Here is a 22,519-nt window from a genome sequence, read left to right as displayed (position 1 = left end):
GGTTTAGAATAATTCTGCCAAAACAGAAGTAAATGGTTTCCTCTCTAAAATTGCAACATTCGGGTCACAACAGCAAGCACAGTTTTCCAGCTGCCTGTGTTGTATATGTTTCAAAACTTTCTCACAATAATTATTTAAAAAAAATTACTTCTACCTATCTGCAAGTCGAAATATGTTGTGTACGCTTAGAAATCAATCAGAAACTCTAAGTGTAACAATTATATACACAAGGAGAATGAGAGTTACTATAACATTGACTATGTACACTAGACGCAAATTTAGCAAGCATGATGCATCAATGCGGCGCGCTAAGCGTCAGGGCTGAACCATTGCCTGATGACGCATTAAGATGACAGCCACCTACGCAGACAAGCAATATCAAGAACGTTAGACAGTGTTAGAGTTGAAGGCCCCGATAGACTAAAGTTAACATTGGAGTCCAATGTACAAACTTGCGAGCTATTTTTGGAAACTTCCCAAAAAGATTAAGCACAGATGAACCTGCAAGGATTACAATTGGGAAGAAAAAGTTACAAAGGAAGAATTATAATCCATTGTTTGCTTTTGTCTGCCTCATTATTTGGATCTCAGTCTGCTGCTTGTGTATTGAATAGGGAGACTAAGATTCAAATATTTTGAGAGTGAAACAAAGCAATGAATGGAATTTTGCAACTGTTCTTACTTCCCCTGCAAGTACCGACCTGCTTATTAATGCCAACTACAATTGAATCTTGTATTTCTCGAAGTTTGATGAAAAAACTATATAATTCTTCCATATGTTTATTCAGTCCTGTCCTATCTCATCAAATGATAATTCAAATGCAAGGAAAACAATGAAAAATTCTAGTGAAAATGATCAAAATATCTGACCAAAAAAGATCAAATATCAATTTATAGTACAAGGGAAAAAATCATATAAGTTTAATTTTATATGCCATGTCTCATACCTTTAATAATAGATGCAGAATAAGAGGATAGCAACAGCAGCTTCACTTCATCCAGTATTATGTCAAGCTATAAACTGTGCACTTGAATCGGTATGGGGTTGCTTTATGCGTACACTATGTGCTTGTCTCATTTCTAATGTTCTTGCTCAGGCTGTGCTTGCATAAGTGTAGAACCAAAATCAGATTGCATTGGAACAGACACTTGATTGTCATGGAATCCTAAGCTCTGAAAATTTTCCTCTGAGAACACTCCAGAAGTAAAAGATGCTTTACGCGGGCTATATGGTTGTGGTACCTTCCTTCTCTGTCCTTCCTGCAGAATGAAGTGTGCCATGTTCAAGATTAAATGTTATAGTGGTTCATTTCTATACTTAACAGAATATGATATGCATTATTTACCTTTGATGCATGAGGGCCATATGCATTTAGTGATTTTTGAATGGATGAGTAGATATCAGTAGCTTGTTCAGACCCACGGTAGCACTTTATGATACGAATAGCATTTGAGTCAACAGATCTTGTTTGCAGGTATAGGATGAGACGTGAAGGTAATGATCCCTGGTGGTCTTTTTTGCCACGTGTCAACTCCATTGTCACCAAATCGCCCAAAAGAACATCCCACAAGACTGAGCAAGGATCTCTAGCTGGACTGAATTTTCTTTGTGCAATGATATTTGTAGGTTGCTGTTCAAAATTAACATCCTAACAGATTTGCAATGAACTATTCAACAAAATTATTATAGATTTTACTGACCTGAAGTAATAGAACTCTTCGGTGAGTGACTAGAAGTATCTTTCCTTTTGGGAGCAAAAAATGATCTTCATAAGCATCAGATAATGCAAATTTCCCTCGGACTTTAAAGAGATCAACTTGGCCAAAGAAGGTACCACATTCGGCAAGTTGCAAGATAGCCTTCAAAGAAAATACATGCCAGTCAGGTTACTCCATAGAAATAGGTTACATGCACAAGTTTGCATGAATAATGGTGAGAATATACGGAGATAAAGGTTTTGTGTAGAACAAAAACTAAATAGTGAAAACCAATTTCATAGTAAGTGATGAAATAGTCATTATGATGGATGGATAAGAAATTCCTGTAAAGGTTTATCAATATATAAATTTGTTATTCAACAAGATGATATGAATATAGATACAATTAATAAAACAATGGGATCAAAGGTGCTTCTTGAGTCTTGAGGGATTATCGTGCGCACCTTGGTGTAGAGAAAATCTTATAAAACTATAGTACCATCCATTAAATTGTATGGATCAAAGTATTGGGTAGTTAACAAATAATATGAACGTTAACGTAGCAAACATAAGAGTACTAATGGATATGTACAGTTGTAAAAATTCAGTTTAGGTCCAATAGATGATAAAATAAGAAGAAATATGTCAAGCTGGTATGAACATGTTTGTAGATTATCAACATTTCATACAGTTATAAAGTTGAACCGATTGCCCCCGGGGCATAGCTGAGTTGGTTACGACGCAGCAGAGTTGCAGAAGAGGGCAAGGGTTCGAATCCTGGTGCAGTCAGGCAATACCCTCATGCGTCGTGACCAACTGTAGTTTCTTGATTTATCTCCTCACAAATGGTCGTGGGGCCGATCGTGTGGGGCCGCTAAGGTGGCGGATTCCACCTTTTGCAGAAGAAAGTTGAACCGATTAAAGTTGAAAGTGTCTGAGGTGGAGGTAGCTATATATTAGAAAATTTTAGCAAATGTAACTAAAAAGTGATTCAAGGGAATGTAGTATTAGTAGATAGAGTTTTCCCATAATAAATTCATGCCACCAGATCCAAATATTTAGGATTAACATGGTTTAAAGATGCTGAAAATATGTTACATAGAGGAGATGCCATTGTTAAAGATAATGCTGTTTATTAATCCACCAAACAGGATCGTCATAAAGGAGGACCCTAGATTTCTTGCTGATGAGTACAAGTGTAATTGATTCAGCCATAGTGGGTGGACATCCAACCGTGGAGGATGGACAATAATGTAAATATCCAAGTTTATGGCGTCGAAGGCATTCAAAGTAAGTTTGAAAACAATAATTGGGTTTGGGAATCAAAGAAGTGAGATAATTTGAGTGTTCACATAGCGTCTCCAATTCACCTAACTCAGTTGCATTTAATCCATAAATTGCTAGTGTTAGCAAATCATTTAAGTTTTAAATAGTTACCAGGAAAATATTCATTGCAATGCACTGCAAGTTAATTCTAAATGCGCAGTCATAAAAGAATATGACAGAATTATTATGAAGTTTGATTCTCCATATCAAATGCCCGATCTAAAGCCATAATGGGATGGTTGGGTTCAACTGAGCTACAATAAATAACCCTACCCTCATCCAATGCCAAGGTTTTCTCTTTGGTTATTTGAATTATGAGAGAAATGGACTTTTTAGTTTAGAGACTTTTTTTCCACTTATTTTTATGATTACTAAGGATGTAACGACAATAGTGAATACTCGAGACAATATCTTTTTACACTATTTATGGATGAATTCACTGGATATATCCAAGATACGCTACCATAGTGTAGCATATGACATTGTTTTTGTCGATGTGACATATGAAAGAGTAAATGTTAAGTTTGAATTTTGACGGGAGCCACTAGAAGTTAAAGACAAAATATATAAAATTTAAATTTAACAATTTACTATAAAACAATTGTTAAGATAGGAGATGACGAGTCTGAAATTTTAAGCATCTAAGATCGTTTTTGTAAAAGGATGGAGGGGAGGGGTTGATAGATATGTTTTATATACAAGCAGGGTAATTGAAATAGAAGAGGATATCAAGTGTTTTTTGTGATCGTAAGATACCTATAAAACTTAAAGGAAAGTTTTACAAAACGATGATTAGACTTGCCATGTTATATGGAGATGAATGCTGAACTATGAAGTGAGCATACAAATAAAAGATGAGAGTCACAAAAATGAGGATGTTAAACTGGATGTGCAGATATAACAGGTTGGACAGATAAGAAATAAAAATATTAGAGAAAAAATCACGATTGCGCATGAATAAAAATCAAAGTGATATTTTTAACACCATGATTAAAAACCAGCCACATATGTTGTATAGGTGGAACCGAGAGGGGACTGCATAGCAGTCACATGTGGTTGCATAGCATATGCATTTCAAGAAAACCCCTATTAGGTTCATTTGGATCAATTTAGACTTAACTGACTTGCCCAAAAAAATTGATATTCTATCAAATGAAGATTTATTACCTGCCCTTGTGCTTTATATTCATCATAAGGACGGAGCAAATTATCTCCTCCAATTGCTCGAGGTAGGCGCTTACGAAGCAATTGCTCTTCTGACATGATAGCTGATGCAATACGCATCCTTACAGCATTGGCACCTTCGGTAGTTTTTGACAAAAGATCAAGGACCCCACTCACAGGTTGTGTAGCTGCACCAATTAAACCTTTACCTACACCCTGGACAAAGCCTTCAACACCAGAACTTTTTGCACCTTCAAGAGGCTTTGTTAGTATGCCTGTCACACCTCTAAAGAGCCCTTTAGCAAGAGCTCCACCACCTTCTCTAATTACATCACCAATGTCTTCTACACCTTTGTTATCCTGGAAGAAACATGATAATATCATACATGAATTTGAATTTCACTGATTGAAGATGCCATAACAAGAGATCCAACAGTTCATTTTAATTAGATTGCAATTTCACACACCTGTTTTTGCCTGCTTTGAATAAATTTCTTGTCCATGGATAAAGCTGCAACACCTTTACTCATGTTACTAAGTGCACTGCTGGCATTCCCAAGAATATCAACACCAGAAAGCAACTGAAGGGGTTGGCTAAGAAGATCCTTTTGGATGTGGGATACTGCAGTACTCAAAAGAGTACTTTGGCGCATACATACTTCCTCACGATATCTATGAGCTATGCGCACCTATGAAACATTAAACAACCATTTAGGACAGACAAGGACTGAAAATTATTTGCATCAACATTTTGTCTCTAGTGTTTGAAATTCAGCTGGAAAATGTAAAGACCTACTGGCATGTGTTCCATGTTACCAAGTGCAGTCATTAAGGATGACCAAAAGCCAAGAACACCTCTTGGTCGTTGGGATGGTGACATTGCCATGGACACTTTAAATCGAATTTCAGAGATGTTAAGAACCCTGAAAAAAGAAAACACCTTGCTTGAAATATACATGTGGAAATTGGAAAATTACAGTTACAAAATATAGGCAATTTTGGCATACCCAATTTTTATTACTGGATCTACTGAAACAGCAGTAGTAGACGAGCTTGATGTTCTGTCAACCTTCACTTGCTGGAACATCTCATGAAGACGCCAAATAATTGGTTCATGAATATTAACCAAAAATGCAGAATTATCTGGGACCTATTAGCAAGTATGGTATAGAACATCACTGATCCATCATAAAGAATAAGAGGTTCTGAGTTACTGAGGTAGATTTAAAATTGAGAGAAATCATCCATTAATGTACCTGCAGCCCTATATAAGGATACACGCAAAAGTCTAGGGAATTATTAGTTTGCATGGTCATAGAGAATTTCAAAGCGGAATCCGTCTGTTCCCCAACTCTTTGTAGTCTGAATAGAACTGGCATAGGGCTTAAAGGGAGTTGATTATCTACTTGAATTTCATCCATCCGCAACTTGCATCTGCACAATAAAAAATAAGCAAATTAGTAAATCAAAAACTTAAAGCTAGACAAAAACTTGAAGATTAGCTCTTCTGTATTTCAGCAAAAGGATGCATAATTTATTTTAAGGAACATCTCAAGATGTTGATATTATTGTTCCTCTATTTTTTTGCTTCTCATATTTTTAGTATATTCTTATTAGATTTCCAATTTGCTTATTTGTTTCCTATTTTTGTAGCGTCCAGTCTATAAGTGTCAAATATCTCATGTAATATTTATATTGCAATCAAATACGAATTTCACTTTGTCATCTCTGTGTGATTTTTTTTTTCATGTCTGAGGTTTGGTTCTGTTTGTGTTGTGCCAACAACAGTTACAGTTTGTCTTTTTTTTTGCTGAAAACATACCTGCTGACTCCAGAACCCAGACCCGATGAATAAGAAAGGAGAAGATTCTGCACTGATAGAAAGAGCACTTCTTCAGGCATATGATCTATCAAAGAGAAACCCAGCTCTGTTAGCTCAAAAGTCACATGGAATTCATTCTCCAAGGTGGAAGATGATTCCTTATAATCAATCAGTGGAGAATGAAGCACATTTAGTGGTAGTCTTCCATCTACATATTCTCCATTATCATTTTCTGGCATCCAATCACTGATTTGAGTAATAAGCAGCTTCCCTTCTTTATGAACACTAACTCGCAAAGCTTTGATTGGTCCACTTGATTCCAGGATAGGGTGGCTCTCCATTATGTCATCAATGTTATACTTGGCAGACTTTAAGGGATCTGTTCCATCAACTAACACCTCTAATAACCGCCGTCTACCAATATCTTGCCAGCAAAATGGAACAGCAGAATTAGGAGGAAGACTTTGCCAGGAATCATCACTCCCATCAATTTGGCGGACACGGATAGGTAAGAACATTGAGCGATTTTCAATTCTGTTAAAAGAAGTTAGTGACTCATATAAGCCTACAAGGGGAAACCAAATAAAATGAGGGAGAAAATGTACCTGTAAGGACTTGTTAAAGTGTTAAGACAAATAACAACCTCAAACCGTGAGCTTTTTGTTCCTCCCCTTACTTCCACTCTTAAAAAAATCATATCATTATTGCCTTCGTGACTTTTCAAGGAAACACACATCATACCATCATTTTCAATGCTAAATGGTGTACTCCACTTGTAAGATTCAAGGCGTATCTATAAACAATTTTCATATACACGCTAATTAACATCACAATGTTTCCATGCAAAGAATATTAACAGAACCAAAATGAGGATCCTCACCCTTAAAAGTTCATTTCTAGCATTAGAATCCCATTTAAATAGCATCGGAGCGTCAGTTGGATGAATCCACTCTTCTAGATGAGAGTTGCACTGTGACAAACATATGCTGTGTCCAATCCTGTTGATAAATAGAGTCTGTGGCAGTATATGAACAACCTACAAAATGCAAGGTTATATCATCTGTACCAATAAAAGTTTGGTTCACAAAATATTACATTTAAATTTCAGATGAAAAATCACCTTTGTTCTGTCTGTAGCCATCTTAAGTTGTGCAGATAGCCTGTAATAAGACCCGTCAGATGCAAATGCATTAAAATCAACCCGCTCCTGCACAAAATTACCTTATCATCCATCTCCATTGCATATTATGATGTAGAATACCATTAATTCTCCAGAATAATCCAAGACGAAACCACATGTGTAAATATACATTACCTTTCTTTCAAGCTCGAGAAGAGAAATTCCAGGACAATAGGTATTAGAATGGCTAACAGCTATGGATATTCCCACACGTGCAGATGCACCACCACTGCTACGAGCTTGAAGTGGCAGATTTCCACTTCGGCTAATATAGTCCTGAGGAGATAACATAACAAATTTTGGATTAATGTCATCTATAACATCCAATATCTGGATATTCTTCCTTGCACTAGAGTTTCTCTTATCCAAAGACTTTGAGGAATTTCTCATGACAAATTTTGCAGATTTAACTGCCCTAGGAACTAACAGAGAATCACCATCCATGCTATCCACTGGTTCCACCTCTACAATGTGATATGAAAGTGGAACTTGTGAATCATTCTGGATCCAGTAAGGTACAAAAAGCCTTATCGTTTTTGGAGCAGATTCAGTTCCTCCGAGATCATGCTCAACACTCACCCTCAGCCTCCTAAAAAAAAAAAATTAAAGACATGATCATCAAGACTTTTAATGCTATCATATAAATGAACTGACCATCAATTATGTTCAGATAAGAATCAATATTTACATAGCCAAAATGCACATGCCTTTCCTAGTTAACAAAAAAAAAAAAAATCTAGAGCAGCAAAGGATTATAAAAAATAAACGAAAGCAACATGAAATGATAATTTTCTTTATGAAAACAAGCATGGCAAAAGATTGATCCTAACAACTTCCAAATGTTGTAAGACCTACAGTTGACATCTAGACTTCTCCTCTTTAATATGTTATCCTTGATATTGCTCCAAACAACTAATGCTTTGACTATAAAAGAAAAAGATCAAGCTTATTGACTATGACATTAATAATAAAAAGGTGTATCCTGCCATTGGGATGCTAACTCAGATTTACAGTACTCTTGTACCTTCTACAATGATTGAATGCACAAACAAAACAATCACTCTTGCAGGCAACAATGGTATGATGTCTTGGAGATGGAGCAGCACCAGAAATTATTATGTTATATTCACTTGTGAAATAATGGTAATGATATATCACAGAGCAAGAGTTGAGTGAAGCAACAAATTCTGGAAAAGATAAAGGTACCACTGACAATATGGATCTTCTACTGATTACTTTTCTCGGGTGAATACTCAACCAGAAATTACTTACCTAATTTGGAGTAAATATTCTCACCAGTTGCCCAGTATGAGAAGGATACATGGGAACTACTGATCACCTATTCGGTAAGTCCGCAAGCATAAAATTGCACCAGGTTAAGAATTACCAAGAGATTGACAATGTAACATGGTCAATTTGAACAATAAGGAATCAGTTTGGATCTAGTGGATATGGTGTGTTGAATGTGATCAATTCCTTTTCAGAGCCCCTTCACCTTTTACTTTCTATTTCTTAAACTGAATCATATTTTTTTGATTTGTTGAATGATATTAGGCCTCAATGGTATTCAAAAAATAGACAACAATAAATAATCATCTTTTAATAAAAATGTTTAGAAAGAGAATTACTTTATGCAAACAAGATATTCTTCATTGACGTTTAGCTTGTCAAACCTAATATGCATTATAATTTATGAATTTCACAACTGAGCATGCTAGTGTTGATTATTGTTTTAAATAGTGTTTTGTGTTAGTCAACACGAACAAAACATCTCATTTCACCTGCCAATTGGCACATGAGAAGCTATGAAACTCTCGGTATGCAAGTGGACGAGCCAAATGTATTGCTTTCCTCCTAATCACTAATCTCGTCATGGGAAGTTCTAAATAGCTCATCCTTCATTCTGATAAGCTGCGAATCTGCTCATCCTTTGTCATGAGAAGCTGCAAACCACTAATCTTTTGTCGCGAGAAGCTCCCTAATCACTCATACTTCGTTGCGAGCCTCTTCCGCAAGCTGCAAATGTTTTCCACAAGGATCAAAACAAAGCTTCTTGGATCTTAGCTTCCACAAGTAATGTTGTATGCTGCAAGTGTCTCTCTCTCCCGCCTAGTCCTCTATGGATTAGTGTTGGTGTGTGGCACAACCAATAGCGTCAAGCATCATCCTTTGCTTAGAGTTTGTGCTCAACACACCCAATGACACAACCAACGCATCTCATTCCAATCTGGGACTAGAACCCTGGTTAGGAATGAGATCTCAAACTTTGACGTCAAGACAATTTAATATGTCCGAACCAAAATAGGCTATGTTCCTGACTTGTGAACTTCAGTCAGAAAGCTTGAATACATGAACTGCTAGGCTTATATCTAGGTTTGTGTAAATGCAATTAAAGACATGATACAAATTACTTCAAGCATACTAAGCAGACGTGAATTTGAAAGTTTAACTTTGTTTGTTCAATCAGTTGGAAGTCAGGAAAGGTCAATCAACAGATATACAAATCATGATTTGAAATTTTGAGATGTGTCGGGAGGCACAATCCAAATTTCTAGTTTTCTTCCCTGATTGAAACAGGGAAAAGGCTGGCACAGGTGAAATTTGATGACTTGACTTTGCTGGAACAATTGCACCAGTGTCAAATAGGGCTGAGTGGTCAATAGGGATGGAGACAGAACAAATCAGTTATGATTCATTTGGTGAAGCTCCGAATGATTCTGTTGGTCATGAAGTGAGGGTGAGGAGAGGAAGAATTCCTACAAAATAGACTTGAAATTGGAGGAGAATGCATACTGAGACAAAGAATTGAGAAGACGAATGCAGGGACTGAGGTGCTCAGGGAAACTTTGAAGGAGGAATCAAGTGATATCAGCTGTCGAGGAGGTAAGGTTGCTGAAGGGGGTTTTGCAAGATCGCTGATCTCATTGGGTTGTGATTTAGCAACAGCACGCTGGGGTCTCACGGTGGAGTGCCAGGGGAAAGCTTCATATTTTATTCCTCCGCTATAGGTTAATTAATTGATATTTTTTACTTATATGTATCATTAGTTGATATAATGCCAGTTAATTAATTGATAGTTTAATTAATATATGTTATATAGGTTAATATAAGGTTTATAACTAATATTAAGTATGATTGATATTCTGTAAATCTGGATAATTAGCACAAAAATAAAAACAACTCCCCATTTTCTCCTATTCCATATTCTGCAAATCTGAATAATTAAGTTTCCTCTAAGCTTGTATAATTAATATTCTATATGATTAGTATTTTGTAAATATGTGAATTAATATCATATAATTAATATTCTGTAAATATGTATATAAGTTAGGGCAAAATTCAAAAGCACTCCAAAATTTTTTCAATATTATCAAAGGGGCCTCATTTGAAAAATAGTCAAAAGAGTGGTATATTTCTATTTTATCCCTCTATCCAAATAATAGAACATTTAAATTATTTTCTTTTAATATTATAAAGTTCTCGAAGTAAATTTTTATGAAAATGTATACTTGTATACAATCTTACTTTTTTTTATATTGTTTTGTGAATTCAGATTGTTATAGAAATGACTGAATCATATAAATTCAGTAATATCTAAGTGGGATAAGGCTTGGTTATTGTAGTATACATTTCTTTAAGTTTATATTTGTATTTTGTACTATATATGTACTAAATAAAAATTAAAAATATTTACTATTTAGATTAATATTAATGTTTTATAACTGATATAAGTTATGCTTATGGTACAAAAGTTATATAGTTGTATAACTTACACTAAGCTATTTAAGTTACATCACTTATACTATGTTATATAACTTATACTAAGCTATATATGGTATACTAAATTTACAAATATAATTAAGTCTGTATTAATTAATTAAGTTATAAATATCTATCTTATTTATTTTTATAGGCTCCCACCAAAGGCACTACACTCCTTAAAAATATTTCAAATGTTAATGGAAATGATATTTTAATTGGCATATTCTTATATTCGAATCTGAAAGTAAATAAGTAGTGCCCATGACAGTACCAAATCTTCTGTTCACAGATTGAAATTGTAGCACAACTCGAGATTTTAACCCACGACATAGTCCAACAAAAGGTCACTTTGACATTTGGTGTGTTCTGTCTTTGAAGTTCATTAGACTACCTAGGTGTTCAAATTTGCTCAGACATAAATAATTATGTTATATAATGTAACCCATGAATTTTGTCCATGAAAGGAAATAGAAATTGAACATCTTTATAGAGAGAATCAGAGAATCAGACAAAGATTGCTAATTCGACAAACCTGTTAGTTCGCTGCTGAACCATCCAAAATGAGGAAGCATGATTGGAGCCAAGTAAATCCAAAATTAGAATAGCATCCTGGATAGAAGGTTAAGTGTCAGAAAACAAATATCTTAAAAGCTACCCTTAACATTCTGTTTATAACTAAAGCTGCTGCTGCATTACCTTTTCCAAAACCCAACCACCTTGAACAAACAAAGTGAGGTATATTGGTTTCCTAACATCTGCTGAATAAATAAATGCACTTTGACCAGATTGGATAATACCATTCTGGCGCTCGATCATTTTCCCATCGAATGTCTTTTCCCAAACAGAATATTCACTTTCACTAGGAAGTTTATTTTCCAATCTGAGAGCTGAATTAATGGATATTTTCCAATCATAAACAGGAGCATTTAATTCTGTGTGAAGCACTGAGGCATCAGTTCCAACATTAAGCCAAAAGTATTGTCGAGCACTACTGCTCTGAATACAATACAGAAGAAGATCTTTCTTCTCAAGTTGATTTAATCTAAGAACATAATTCTGTGTTGTGAAATCAGAAGATTTTGAGGTACTGTGCTTAGAAACTTGAGATTGTATATTTGAATATTCCTTTCTGGAACCAAGTGTGAACATCTGACCCCAGGAATAAGATTGATGAGAGCTTTCAGCACAAGGACGAATTTGCAAGCACATATCCTTACCCTTAGTCATACTTGACCAGGGTAAATAAGTTGATGAGCCTGGGCATAAAACACAAAAGACATCGCTCCTGTTATCATTGTCCTCAGGTAGACGCTGCCTAGAACGCGTCCATCGCCTTCTCCGTACAAAATCAGAAGGAGATCTAGAAGATGATCTGGAAGAACTAGGAGGCCATTTGAAGCTTTGGAAGTCTGTCCCATATGCCCAACCATCAGCATCCACAAATAGAGACTTATCAATTTTCCAGGGTGAAGTCCACCTCCAACCACTGGGAAGAGGAGGCTCAAAGAAGTCCTTGAAAGATAAATTACTATGTGAGTCATGCAATATAATATAAAATTAATCCTAAAAGAGTACTCTATTTATGGTTATTAAATACTCACCTTAGATGAATAAGAATAATCTTTGGTACTCCAGTGTGCAGGGTCATTGGCATGGGTATTTGATGACTTGCTTCCCCAACCAGAAATTGGTTGATATCGCTGATTTTCAAACACCTCTTCTGTGTACATAACAGAGCTGTCATTTCCAGTGTTTGATGGAGAACTGTTGATTTGTAGAGATGAGCACAAAGACACTTCAAGTTTGACGCCAGTATCATTGACAAGAAGAGCAAGAGATCTAAGAACAGCAAGCTTTTGACTATTCCTCATACTAACTTCAAAGGCGACAGGATTCTTATCGAGCATTTTTGGTACTACTGAAGATAATGGCAGAACTGAACTAAATGTCTCCCAAGGTCCATCAGGGCTGAGCCCCACCAAGAAACCCACATCCCTTTCATCAGGTGCTGTTCTATCACCAATTTGAAAATTCATTTCAGCATTTTGATCAATATATGAGACGGACACTATGAGAGAACCACAATCTTTATCTTCTTCATCACTAACTAACTGTCCCTGAGTCCAAAAAAGAGCATTATTTTATGCAATTTAAACACTTCAATTCTAACAGTAACAGCAAAAAAATTAATAGACGATTGCTTGCAACAATTTTTTGAATAGGAACACAAGATCATGAACATGCCAAATGCCAAAGATTTGTTGAAACACCTTTCTTCTAAGAGGATGGGACGAAAATTTATGAAACTCAGGTGCTTGTTGCAGCATTTTTATTGAAGCAGCGCGCTTCAGCATACTTGCACTATTACTGACTGGAATACACAATGACCCAATCACTTCGCCTGCATCAATCATCATTAGTAAACATAAGGTAGACCAAATAAGAAGGCATAAACGTTGAATATCAATTCAGAAGTTTGGAAACCAAAAAAAGAGCTCCATAGGAATATCATTACTAAAATGGCTAAGAAAATGAAGTAAACCACAATAGTAAAGGATCAACATAATTGTAAGAGTATATATGATTGAACAATGAAGCAGACAATAGTCAATTGAGTTTTACAATAGTGGCATTCCAGGACTATAGAAACAAAAAATGTAGTAAAAATGGCCAATAAAACCCTCACTTCCTTCCAACAGAACGTAATATAGCAATGTCGTTGGAAGCAAAGAAAATACTAATTTTACATGTATACACATGTACACATAAGAGGTACCAAGTAGACGTGTGCTAGAGTAATGATATCAAATCTCTAACTTTGACTAAATTTCTTAGGTCTATAAAGTAATTGAATACCACCACTAACAAAGCTGATAAAGGCTGAGTAATATCCACAATGACATCTTTACTACCATTATTTATTGGTGTAAATTGGGCAGTGGCACGGGCAGTACAACTTAGCATGGTCTGGCCTAAGTCATATCATACATCGCTTAAGCATACCAATGGATTTGGGCCGAGCGTTGAGGTCCCAAACTGCATGGCAAGCTAGGCCTAGGCCTGAATTGAGTCATGCATGACCTGACATGACTTGATTTTTAGTTATAAGTTTATATTAATAATTATAAAAATTAAACATTTTAAATAGAATTTAATAAAATGTAAATATATTTTTTTAGATTTTTTTTTATTTTTCAGTTTTTTAGATTTTATTTTATTTTTATCATTCATAATTTTTTAGGTCACTAGGCTTGAAGCATAGGCACGGTGCTCATGTGCCCAGGGTTAGAATAGGTGAGTCAAACTCAGATTCTGAGCCGTGCCTGAGCAAATCCATTTGGAATCATCTTGTGGCATGCACAGTAAGGAAAATACCAAACCATTGGCCTATGCTCTGCCTTGCATAGACATGACTCACTGACACCACCCTTACTGTTATTTCTTTTGATTGATAAATGACTTGAATACTAGAACCAAATTATCAATATAGTTCCAATTGTCTCAAAATATTATGCACTCAAACAATATGGTGCACCTCACATACAGATAAGAAAAATCTGATAAAGCTGTGTTGTCAAATTCAGCTATCTTACCTACAAAACAAAAAGGGGTCTTCAAACTCAGTTGTCAACTCATGTCATCCTAAAACCAAGTATTAATTACTGAAATTATTAACCTATATATTGATTAAATAAAGTTACAGCATAGACTGTAAAGTACTCTATTTGAAGATAAACAATATATAAGTTGGTTCACAACTTACCAACTACAAAAATAACAACTAGCCCATGCTAGAAGATAAAGAAAAGAACAACAAAAAATTATCAGGCAGCAGTTCAAAAGGAGGAATTTCATTAAATCAACTCAAGTCCAGGTGGACTGGCAATCTAACTTGCTTGAATGAATTTGGGCCATATGTCCATCTGATCCTATACTCTAGAAACTCCGTATCACTAGTAAATATGTTGACTCATATGCCAATGGAGTCACTTTGGATCCATGTAAATACATTTTTAAGTAAAATATGCATAATCTTGAATGACTATTGACATGAACTGCCTGAATAGACGTAAAACCCATTAGAACCACTTGACTTAGAAACTTAACTTTATTTTCACCTTCATTTTCTAAAGTCCCTCTCGTGTGGGTGAGCAAAGTATACTATGAAAACTCAGCAAGCATAGAGTGGAGTGAATTTGGCCAAATTCAATAGGTGTCGAACTTGAGTGCGGATACATTTTTTTCAAGCAACTTAAATGAAGTTTGATCACAAGCTACAGTATCATTTACAAGGAGGAATTTGATGAAGAACCTTTTTATGAGGTTTGATCACTTTGGCATATGAAGTTTGATCAGAAGCTACAATATCATTTATGAGGAAGAATTTGATGAACTTTTTAAGGAAATAATTAGTGATTCTCCTTACTTTGCGGTCTGACTAATTTTACACAAAAAGGACAATCAGATTAGTAATTTATTGACGGCCAAATCTTTAATACTAGAAAATATAATCAATTCTTATAATATTGATATGCCAAAGTTTCTCAGCACCACTTCAAAGCTTACCAATATCAATTCAATGAGTAAACCTTATAATTCCCTTCCATTTGTTAATAGATTATAACAATTAAAAAATCAATTACATTGGAGCAATAAATTACAAAAGTATATAAAAAAATGTATCTTAACTAATGATTATGTTTTAATAATACCAAAATAAGTATCATATAGTTATAGCATCCCAATGAGATCAATCTTATAATTTCATATCTAAGTTAAATGATGCTTACAGAGTCCCAGGATATTTTTTTATTAGAACTAGTTCTTTATATATATCCATAAATATATCTAAGGTATCCACTAAGAGCTCAACTTAGATTAACACAGTTGGAACTCAGGCACACATAGGCACAAAATATGCACCTTATTAAAACTTGAGTGCCTTTAATCCAATCTGCATAAGTTTACCACAGGTAAACGTCCCCTGCATCCAATAACACTTGGTGGTAATGGGACTATAATTTGCAAGAGGTAGAGTGAGAGAGGAGAGGGTCAAGGAAGAGAGCAATAGAGTAGTCAAGCAAACAAGGAGAAGAGGAAAGGAATGAAAGAAAGAAGAGAAAGCAAAGTAATAAAACAAGAGAATCAATAAACAAGTTTTAAGAGGGAAGAACCAATGTATTTCTAATGGTCAAATTGATAGTCACACGACTCGATTCATGTAACGAAACCGAATTAAACTTGTTCATTCACACAACCGATAGGTTTAACCTGGTTGGCAACCTCATGGTTACCAGCTTTCGTCTAATAGTAGTAAAAAGCTTCAGTTAGCCCTTCAGCATTGTCAACTCCAACACCCCTCTCCCTTCAAACAGCTCCCTATTTTTCCCATTTTCACAATGCCTTCCTCTGAATTGCAGCCTCCATCCTCCACCCTCCAGTCATCGCTCATTGTGCAACCATTGTTACCATCACCTCTTCTAGCTGATACAGATAGTACCTGCCTTGTTATACTGACATTCCATAGTAGAACCTGATTCCCATGAGGTCATAAAGTACTGGTACAAGACCTCATAGTTACATATGATGACATTTGCGTCAATCATATTACAAAAAAGCTTACACAATACATAAACAATAGAATGGAAAACCCCAAGAAAAACACTTGGCATAATTTGCTTATTCCCAAATGTTCTAGATATTAAAAACAAGAATACATGTAAGCAAATTAATACCTTTTCCAGCTTTCGATGCAAGATTTGTAACCTCAACTTCGAGATTAGCCATTCCCTGAAATATTGAAGAAATTATCAGTCTTGATATCCACCCAATAAATAATAGTGCTTCTTAAAGAAAAAAAATCCAGAACTGCGAAGATTAAAATGAAATGTTTGGTTAACAATAGCTGATCAATGTTCTGAAACAATTGAAAGTAGTGAGATAACTCTCAAACAACTTTGTCAGACAGCAAATTCAAATGAGAAATGCAAGTCCCATAGCAAAACCAGATCAAGCTTGACTACCAGAACGACTGCATTGGAGAGGGATTTATGGACAGGAATTTCCATCATCAACAAAGGAGTTAGGTTTTGTGAATTACATGTACTCTACACCTCTTTTTGAAAAATCAGCTTGACAACAACAACCAAGCATTTATCCCACTAAGTGGGGATTTGAGAATCAGCTTATGTTATAAAATATTAGAATGTATCAATTTGGGTCTAGAAACATAGAAGGTGTTAGAGGTATTGGAATAACTTCTCCATCCTTTCTCTTCTCTCTCTCACCCATGTGAAACAATGGTTTCTCCTAGTTGATCATGTGTGGCACTTGCTCATGATATCTGGCCACTAACATGCACGAGCCTCCTTCACATGCCATGATTCTTCCCCATGAAGTCAGTGCCTTGCTGCATAGAAGACTAAAGGTACCAAGTAATGCTTGTTCAAGTGAGTCCTCTACTGATGTTATTCCTTCGTGTGACTAGATCCGACATGCGACCTCCTTCATGTGTCCATGATGCAAAGACACCTTTGCATAAGTTCCTTCCCTACACAAGAATTTCGCTAGCTTATAAGCACCACCACTACTCAAGCACCTCATGCTAGATCCTTCGTGTCTGTACTCACCCATGGTGCAGCTCCTATATTTAATGGTGAGCTTTTGTCCTGCCACACACCATCAATAGCTTCTATTCCCAATTTGACCTTGGATTCCCTCGATCTTCCATAGTGCTGCGACCAGGTTGTGTCATCTCCATCACCAATTGACACAAATGTGTATATCACTCTATTGTGTTTGAGTGATGCCACTCTTGGTAATGTAGTTGCACACGCTGGTCACATGTTTCACCAACCACACTCCTGCAAGGGGAGAACAACCATTACACAACTCCAGCACACTCAATTACTATTGATAAATTTTAGATCTGACTGTTCCTCATTTATTAGCCTTCAATATCCTCCATTAATCTCTTTAGTGTTCTTCTCCAAGCGCGTATCTATTTTCTTTTACTCTCTTATTATAAGAGAAGTCAGTTCTAGACCTAGAAAATCTTCTTTATTCATGTTAGATTTGGTCTATATCCAACTTGTTCTCCTACATCTTCTCACTTCCTTTTAGCATATCTTATTCTTTCTTATTTGCATATGCAGCCTAATTTATAATGAATATTTGAATAACTATTCTTATGTTGCTAAGTCTAGCAATGGATCCAATTGTATATTTTATCTCCAATGAAGACCTGAACAAAGAATATATCCTATTCTAATGTTGCTTACTCTAGCAAAGCGTCATTATCTATCTTTGTTGTGCACTCTATCTTTTCTCTAGGTCTATCATTTCTCATATCTGATTTGTGTTAAAAAAAATCACTGCTCTCAATCAAGGAGAAAATTTTTGAACACGAATTGGGCATGAGAAATGATGTCAGAAGCTCATTATAAATGATATGGTGATGATACTCACTGATTGACACCATAATTAAGATCCTTGGACTCTTCTCTTTCTGAAAATATAAAATTTATGATTTTTTGAATGGTTAAGGTCCATCAGTTGATTTCGTCCAAAAGTAGCTGATGGACCTAGAGAGCTCGGAATGACATGGAACCAGGTCTTATGTGCTCAAGCAGTGCTTTGAAGGTATCCATGCCCTAAAATACCAATGTGATATACAGTATTGATAGCAATAATTTTTTAAATATGAATCGGGCATGAGAAATAATGTCAGAACCTCATTATAAATAATACGGCAGTGATAACTCACTAATCGACATCACAATTGAGATTCTTGGACTCCCCTCTTTTTGAAGATATAAATTTTTTAATTTTTTGAATGGCTAAAGTCCATCAGCCAATTTCGTCCAAAAGTGGCTGATGGACCTAGAGAACTCGAAATGATATGGAATCAAGTCGTATGTAATCAACCAGTACTCTTGAATGTATTCATATTCTCAAATATCAATGTAATATACAATATTGAGAGCAACAATTTTTTGAACACGAATTAGGCATGAGAAATGATGTCGGAAGCTTATTATAAATAATACAATGATAATACTCACTTATCAACACCACTATTGAAATCCTTGACTCCTCTCTTTCTGAAAATATAAATTTTTTATTTTTTGAATGGCTAAAGTCCATCAGTCGATTTCGTCCAAAAGTAGTTGATGGAATTAAAGAGCTTGGAATGATATGGAATCAGGTCCTATGTGCTTGGCCAGTGCTCCTGAATATATTTATATTCTCAAATACCAATGTGATATACAATATTGAGAGCAATAATTTTTTGAATACGAATCGAACATGAGAAATGATGTCGGAAACTCATTATAAATAATACGGCGATGATACTCACTGATTGACACCACAATTGACATCCTTAGACTCCTCTCTAAAGTTGTAAATTTTTTGAATTACTAAGGTCCATCAGCTAGTTTCGTCGAAAAGTAACTGATGGACCTAGAGAGCTCAGAATGACATGGAACTAGATCTTATGTGCTTGGGTAGTGCTCTGAATGTATCAATGTCCTCAAATACCAATGTAATATACAATATTGAGAGCAACGATTTTTTGAACACGAATCAGGCATGAGAAATGATATCGGAAGCTCATTATAAATAATATGATGATAATACTCACTGATCGACACCACAATTGAGATCCTTGGACTCCTCTCTTTCTGAAAATATAAACTTTTGATTTTTTGAATTGCTAAGGTTCATCAGCCGGCTTCATCCAAAAGTGGTTGATGGACCTAGAGAGCTCGAAATGACATGGAACCAAGTCCTATAAGCTCGGGCAGTGCTCTTGAATGTATCCATGCTCTTAAACACCAATTCGATACACCGTATTGAGAGCTATAAATTTTTGACCATAGAAGACTTTTTAATCGATTTCAAAAAAATAAGAGGTTTTTAATTAATTGCTACAGTGTAGCAATTGATTAAAGTTACTGTTCATGGCCACATAAGCATTCCAAATCGATTGTTATAATGTAGCAATCGATTCAACGAGCGAATGCGGAATGTGGAATGCGGAGGGGCAAAATAGGTATTGGGTAAGTGATTTTGTAATTTTGAAACTTACCTCCGTGATTTGGGTATTTTGAAATTTTAATTACGTGGTTCAGTAAATTGCCATTTTCTTTTCCCTCGGTTTATTACTTTAGGGAGAAACCCATTTGAAATATAAGTCCTTGAAATTCTCTTATCCTTCTATCTTTCTCTGCTTTCTTTATCAATGTGCCAATTTAAGTCAAAGACATAATTGGTTGTGTTGAGGCTCCTTAAGTTTTGTTTCACTTGTGTGCAAATTATCAGTGCCTATAGAATGGTTTGAAATCTCATACCGTGCCAGGCAAAACGGTCGAAATGTATCATTCCGATAAATCACCAAATCTTGATACCACTTGGCAATAAGATTCAAAATCCGAGCTGTATCATAGTTTCGATCTTTGTTAAGAAAGATATTGTTCCAGTATTGTGTTGACACTCTGATGCATAGTGTCAGTGACATATTGGAGGTTGAAGGAGAAAAGAAATGAAGCAAAGGAGATATTGTATGTGCCGAGTGGTATTGAGTTTTGATAATTTACTAGAATAATATGTTTCAACCGTTTTGCTCGGTATGGTACAAGATTTAAAGTCATGCTCGACAAAAACAATGTCTCCTTTCTATGCTTCTTCTTCCTTCTTTAACTCCAATCTATTATTGGCACCATACATCGAAACATCACGACGATACCAAAACAATATCGTTTCAGAAATTTCGGCATGACTCAAGATTTTCAGCTTTGGTTTAGAGTTTATGAAAGCTTTTCTAGTTTATATAACATGGGTAAACATAGAATCGATATTCTAACTTGAAGGGAGTGTTAGAGGTAGTATGCGTAGAGTTATTGGTGTAGTACATTTAGTTCCACATTAAAAATTGAATATAAGGTTTAGATTTTCCATTATGAGAAGGTTTCGGTACTCGACCAAAGTATTGTTTGTTTCACCAATACCAACAAATGGTGTTAGTGGAACCTATGAGGAAGGAGTTGCAATACTGAGTCAAGAAGGACCTTGGTACATGGTCTCAAGTGATACATGCAAATTAGGTAATTTTCTATCATGATCTATTTAAATTTCAGCCTATATAAAAGTAGAAAGTGTCAATTGGCATGAAATGAGATTCAAAATTATGGTTTTGCATAAAGAAATCAAAATAATATAGATCAGAAAATTTTCATGGTGCAAAATGTAGTTCTTGAATTGGGTTTGCATTTTTTTCTTTTAAACTAGAAATATAAGAAAGTAGCTTGACCCCAAACATGCACTTTTCCTCATAAAAGAGCTTAGAATTGATTTTTGATTGAAATTCTAAAATATGAAACAAACTTATCCGTTAGCACAATAATGTTACATAGACATACATACCCTTCCATGATAACACTCAAATAAATTACCCAATCAAACAAAATATAATATTAATAAAAAATATACAAGCGCACATAAAATGGGGACAACAAAAGAGTAAAAGAAATAAAAAAATGCTTAAATTGAATATGTTCGAAGTCAAAGTTGTTGATGCTTGCTAAGCTATAATAAAATAAAGAACAGAAGTTGAAAGCAAACCTTCTCAGGAACTTCAAATATGAAGAGTTCGTTCCACCTAGCATAGCTCTTAGTGTTCTTTGATACCAATGGGCTCACGCATCTTGTCCTTGCACTCTGTGGGAAAAGTTTGTATTGATCTGATACCTTACCATCAATAAGCAGCCGCAAAGCACAAAAGTAGTCATGGCTATTGCCATCATCCACTATAGTTAGCCCCTGCAGATGTGTGAAACAGGATTATATCCAGAACTGTTGATTTAGAGTATGAGTATAAGAATAAATACAGTTGTATGACCTCGGATTCAAGAATCTGTATAGCAACATAGTAGCGTGATTCCCTAGAATTAGCCACGACATTTAGCTTATCCAAAAATCTTGGAGTAGGCAAGAACAGTGAAACATGTCCATTGTGTGGTAAAAACTTGGTTGATTCTGAATTTTGTTCAAATTCTCTCAAATACACATCACATCCGAGCTTGTTCTCAAGAATCACTTGCTGAACATCATCATCTAATGCAGAGGATATTAAATTGTCTGAATTACTATAATTTTCAGCTGTTTCCTGAAAGAATAAAAACATATAATCAATTCAATTGCAGATACAGTAAATCTCAATGGAGTAACATGTGAATTGACATCATACATTACCTCGCTTTTTCTCAACAATTTGTGCTCCACATCATTTTGCCTACCCCAGGAAACAATAGTTTCGGTGAGAGTTTCTAGATTTGCAGCACTAATGTTAACATTTAGGGCACTCGTTGCAGAAAAACGAATTTGCTTGCTGACCATGGATTGTGAATTTTTGCTTGTGTGATATGTTTCAATCCTAAAGGGTAAAAAACAACCAATAATGAAAATACTAGTAAAGTCCAGAATATACCAGATTTAAGGAAGTATAGGAATATATGGAACAGTAAATGAAATAACCCCCTCCCATTTTTTTTAAAACCTTTTTGAAA

General features: G+C 35.3%; 1 protein-coding gene across 1 annotated transcript in view; it reads right to left on the bottom strand.

The window, feature by feature from the left end:
• Positions 1-175: 175 nt before the first annotated feature.
• The window catches only part of LOC141837383 (uncharacterized), a 95,084-nt gene continuing 72,740 nt past the window's right edge, over positions 176-22,519 (bottom strand). The window contains exons 44-65 of the mRNA XM_074724797.1: positions 22,206-22,386; positions 21,853-22,119; positions 21,576-21,773; positions 16,688-16,742; positions 13,223-13,353; positions 12,554-13,069; positions 11,649-12,464; positions 11,485-11,561; positions 7,326-7,779; positions 7,131-7,217; positions 6,891-7,046; positions 6,616-6,803; positions 6,011-6,544; positions 5,445-5,622; positions 5,196-5,338; positions 4,985-5,111; positions 4,656-4,877; positions 4,192-4,548; positions 1,702-1,860; positions 1,347-1,631; positions 948-1,260; positions 176-360 (exon numbers count right to left, since the gene is read on the bottom strand). Coding sequence (XP_074580898.1) covers positions 1,081-1,260; positions 1,347-1,631; positions 1,702-1,860; positions 4,192-4,548; positions 4,656-4,877; positions 4,985-5,111; positions 5,196-5,338; positions 5,445-5,622; positions 6,011-6,544; positions 6,616-6,803; positions 6,891-7,046; positions 7,131-7,217; positions 7,326-7,779; positions 11,485-11,561; positions 11,649-12,464; positions 12,554-13,069; positions 13,223-13,353; positions 16,688-16,742; positions 21,576-21,773; positions 21,853-22,119; positions 22,206-22,386 — 5,311 coding nt within the window. The 3' untranslated portion in view covers positions 176-360; positions 948-1,080. The remainder of the gene's footprint in view (positions 361-947; positions 1,261-1,346; positions 1,632-1,701; positions 1,861-4,191; positions 4,549-4,655; positions 4,878-4,984; positions 5,112-5,195; positions 5,339-5,444; positions 5,623-6,010; positions 6,545-6,615; positions 6,804-6,890; positions 7,047-7,130; positions 7,218-7,325; positions 7,780-11,484; positions 11,562-11,648; positions 12,465-12,553; positions 13,070-13,222; positions 13,354-16,687; positions 16,743-21,575; positions 21,774-21,852; positions 22,120-22,205; positions 22,387-22,519) is intronic.

Source organism: Curcuma longa, chromosome 11 (assembly GCF_044706935.1).
Source record: "Curcuma longa cultivar G26 ecotype Majalengka, Jawa Barat chromosome 11, ITB_CL_G26_1.1, whole genome shotgun sequence".
Lineage (NCBI taxonomy): Eukaryota > Viridiplantae > Streptophyta > Magnoliopsida > Zingiberales > Zingiberaceae > Curcuma > Curcuma longa.
Note: the sequence above shows the minus strand (reverse complement) of the source record. Positions and strands in the feature narration are given on the sequence as shown.